This window comes from Penaeus monodon, chromosome 3 (genome assembly GCF_015228065.2).
Source record: "Penaeus monodon isolate SGIC_2016 chromosome 3, NSTDA_Pmon_1, whole genome shotgun sequence".
NCBI classification, from domain to species: domain Eukaryota; kingdom Metazoa; phylum Arthropoda; class Malacostraca; order Decapoda; family Penaeidae; genus Penaeus; species Penaeus monodon.
This window is the reverse complement of record NC_051388.1, coordinates 53,352,151-53,353,795: the sequence shown is the minus strand read 5'-3', so window position 1 is coordinate 53,353,795 and position 1,645 is coordinate 53,352,151. Positions and strand designations below refer to the sequence as shown.

At 40.9% G+C, this 1,645-nt stretch overlaps 1 protein-coding gene across 1 annotated transcript in view; it reads right to left on the bottom strand.

Moving 5' to 3' along the window:
- The window catches only part of LOC119597071 (oplophorus-luciferin 2-monooxygenase non-catalytic subunit-like), a 2,520-nt gene extending 1,177 nt beyond the window's left edge, over nucleotides 1–1,343 (bottom strand). The window contains exons 1-2 of the mRNA XM_037946534.1: nucleotides 678–1,343; nucleotides 316–474 (exon numbers count right to left, since the gene is read on the bottom strand). Coding sequence (XP_037802462.1) covers nucleotides 316–474; nucleotides 678–987 — 469 coding nt within the window. The 5' untranslated portion in view covers nucleotides 988–1,343. The remainder of the gene's footprint in view (nucleotides 1–315; nucleotides 475–677) is intronic.
- Between the last annotated feature and the right edge of the window lie 302 nt (nucleotides 1,344–1,645).

Sequence of the window (1,645 nt, the reverse complement as noted above, 5' to 3'; positions counted from 1 at the left end):
TTTTTTCGTTACGTACCTGCTTGAGTACATATGTTTGTATACATATATATGTATATCTGTGTATATATATATATATATTCATATATATGTATGTATATATATATATATATATATATATATATATATATATATATATATATATATATATATATACATATATATATACATATATATACACATGTATATGTATGCATAATATATTCTCTTACATTTTTAACTACTGAGTTTCAGCCACCAAATTGCGCATGCGGTTAATGACAGAGTTCAAAAGACATATAGGCCTACTAGATGTTCACGGAATATCTGAATATTCACCTGTTATGCTATTAACAGCAACATCTGCGATCTGGTTGCTCCGCAGAAGGACCGTCCCCGAGCTGCTGGAGGTCAGCTGTATGGCGCCCTCGGGAAGGTAGGTCAGCGAGTTCGATTCTAGGTTCACGTAGTACAGGTTATGGTGCCCCGCGAAGGTGCCTGGCGATGTTGTAAGGAATGGGAAGTCGATATCATTAAGAATCGTTGTATAACATATCTATAATTTTAATAAATGTGGTGAGTCGAATATAAGGATTGATCGGGATAAATGTTATATACAATCTAATAATGACGATAATGATGAAAATAACATTGGGATCTTACTCGAAATAATAATGATGACAATAACAGTTCCACCTTACCCGTAGGAATGTGAATTATTTGGTTTCCTGCAAGATTAATTTCCGAGATCTGCGGCATATCCGAGAAGGCCGTGGCGGAGACGTTGCTGACCAGGTTGCTGGATAGGTCGAGCACGAGCAGCGATCCGGACTCCGTGGCAGGAAAAGTAAGTTTGTTGTTGCTGAGGTCGAGTTCCAAGAGGCTGGTGAAAGAGGGTAGGGTTTCGAAGGGAAAGGAAGACAGTGAGTTATTTTGCATGTTGATCACCTGAGCTGTGGCAAAGCTGTTCGAAAGGGCGTGGGATTCCACCACCTCCAGGAAGCTGTTCATGATGTAGACGCCCGTGAAGGAGGCGATGCCGAGAGACTGGTTCCTCAGGGTCTTAAGATAAGCATTATCAAAGATGGTGAAGTTTTGGAACGTACCGAAAAGTCGACGAGAACACTCTGTCCAGTTCTTCCTCGCTCGCTACTCGTGAGCAATCCAAGTCCATGCGACTGTCTTCGTCCACAGTACATGTACAGGGCAAGATATCTTCGGGGTTCGGACAAGGTAATTTACGCCAATGACTCGCTTCTGTTTGGAGGGAGTTAAGGACCCTCCCATGGCAGAAGGTGATCAGAAGCAACAGGAAGCCTAGAGGAGCAAAGTTCTTCATCTTGGATTTCCACTTCGCTCGAATAAGCTCGGCTGGTAGAGAGACGACCCCCACCGCTGTATATATATCCCACCTAGGTATGGGAATTTTGGAGATTAGATATTTTTCTGACGTCACCTTTTTTGTATTGCTAAAGCGCTTCTCATCTGTCTGTGTCAATCTCAAACTCATTTCGTCTCTCTCTCTCTCTTTCGTCACAAAGTTCCTTTCCGTTTAAAAATTTTACATTTTCATCCAGTACTTTGCTATGTTTATCATTTTTCGGGTTTCACTAGGGATTACATTATGGGTATCATAAAAAAGATCATATAATCGCTCGTTTTTTAGGAC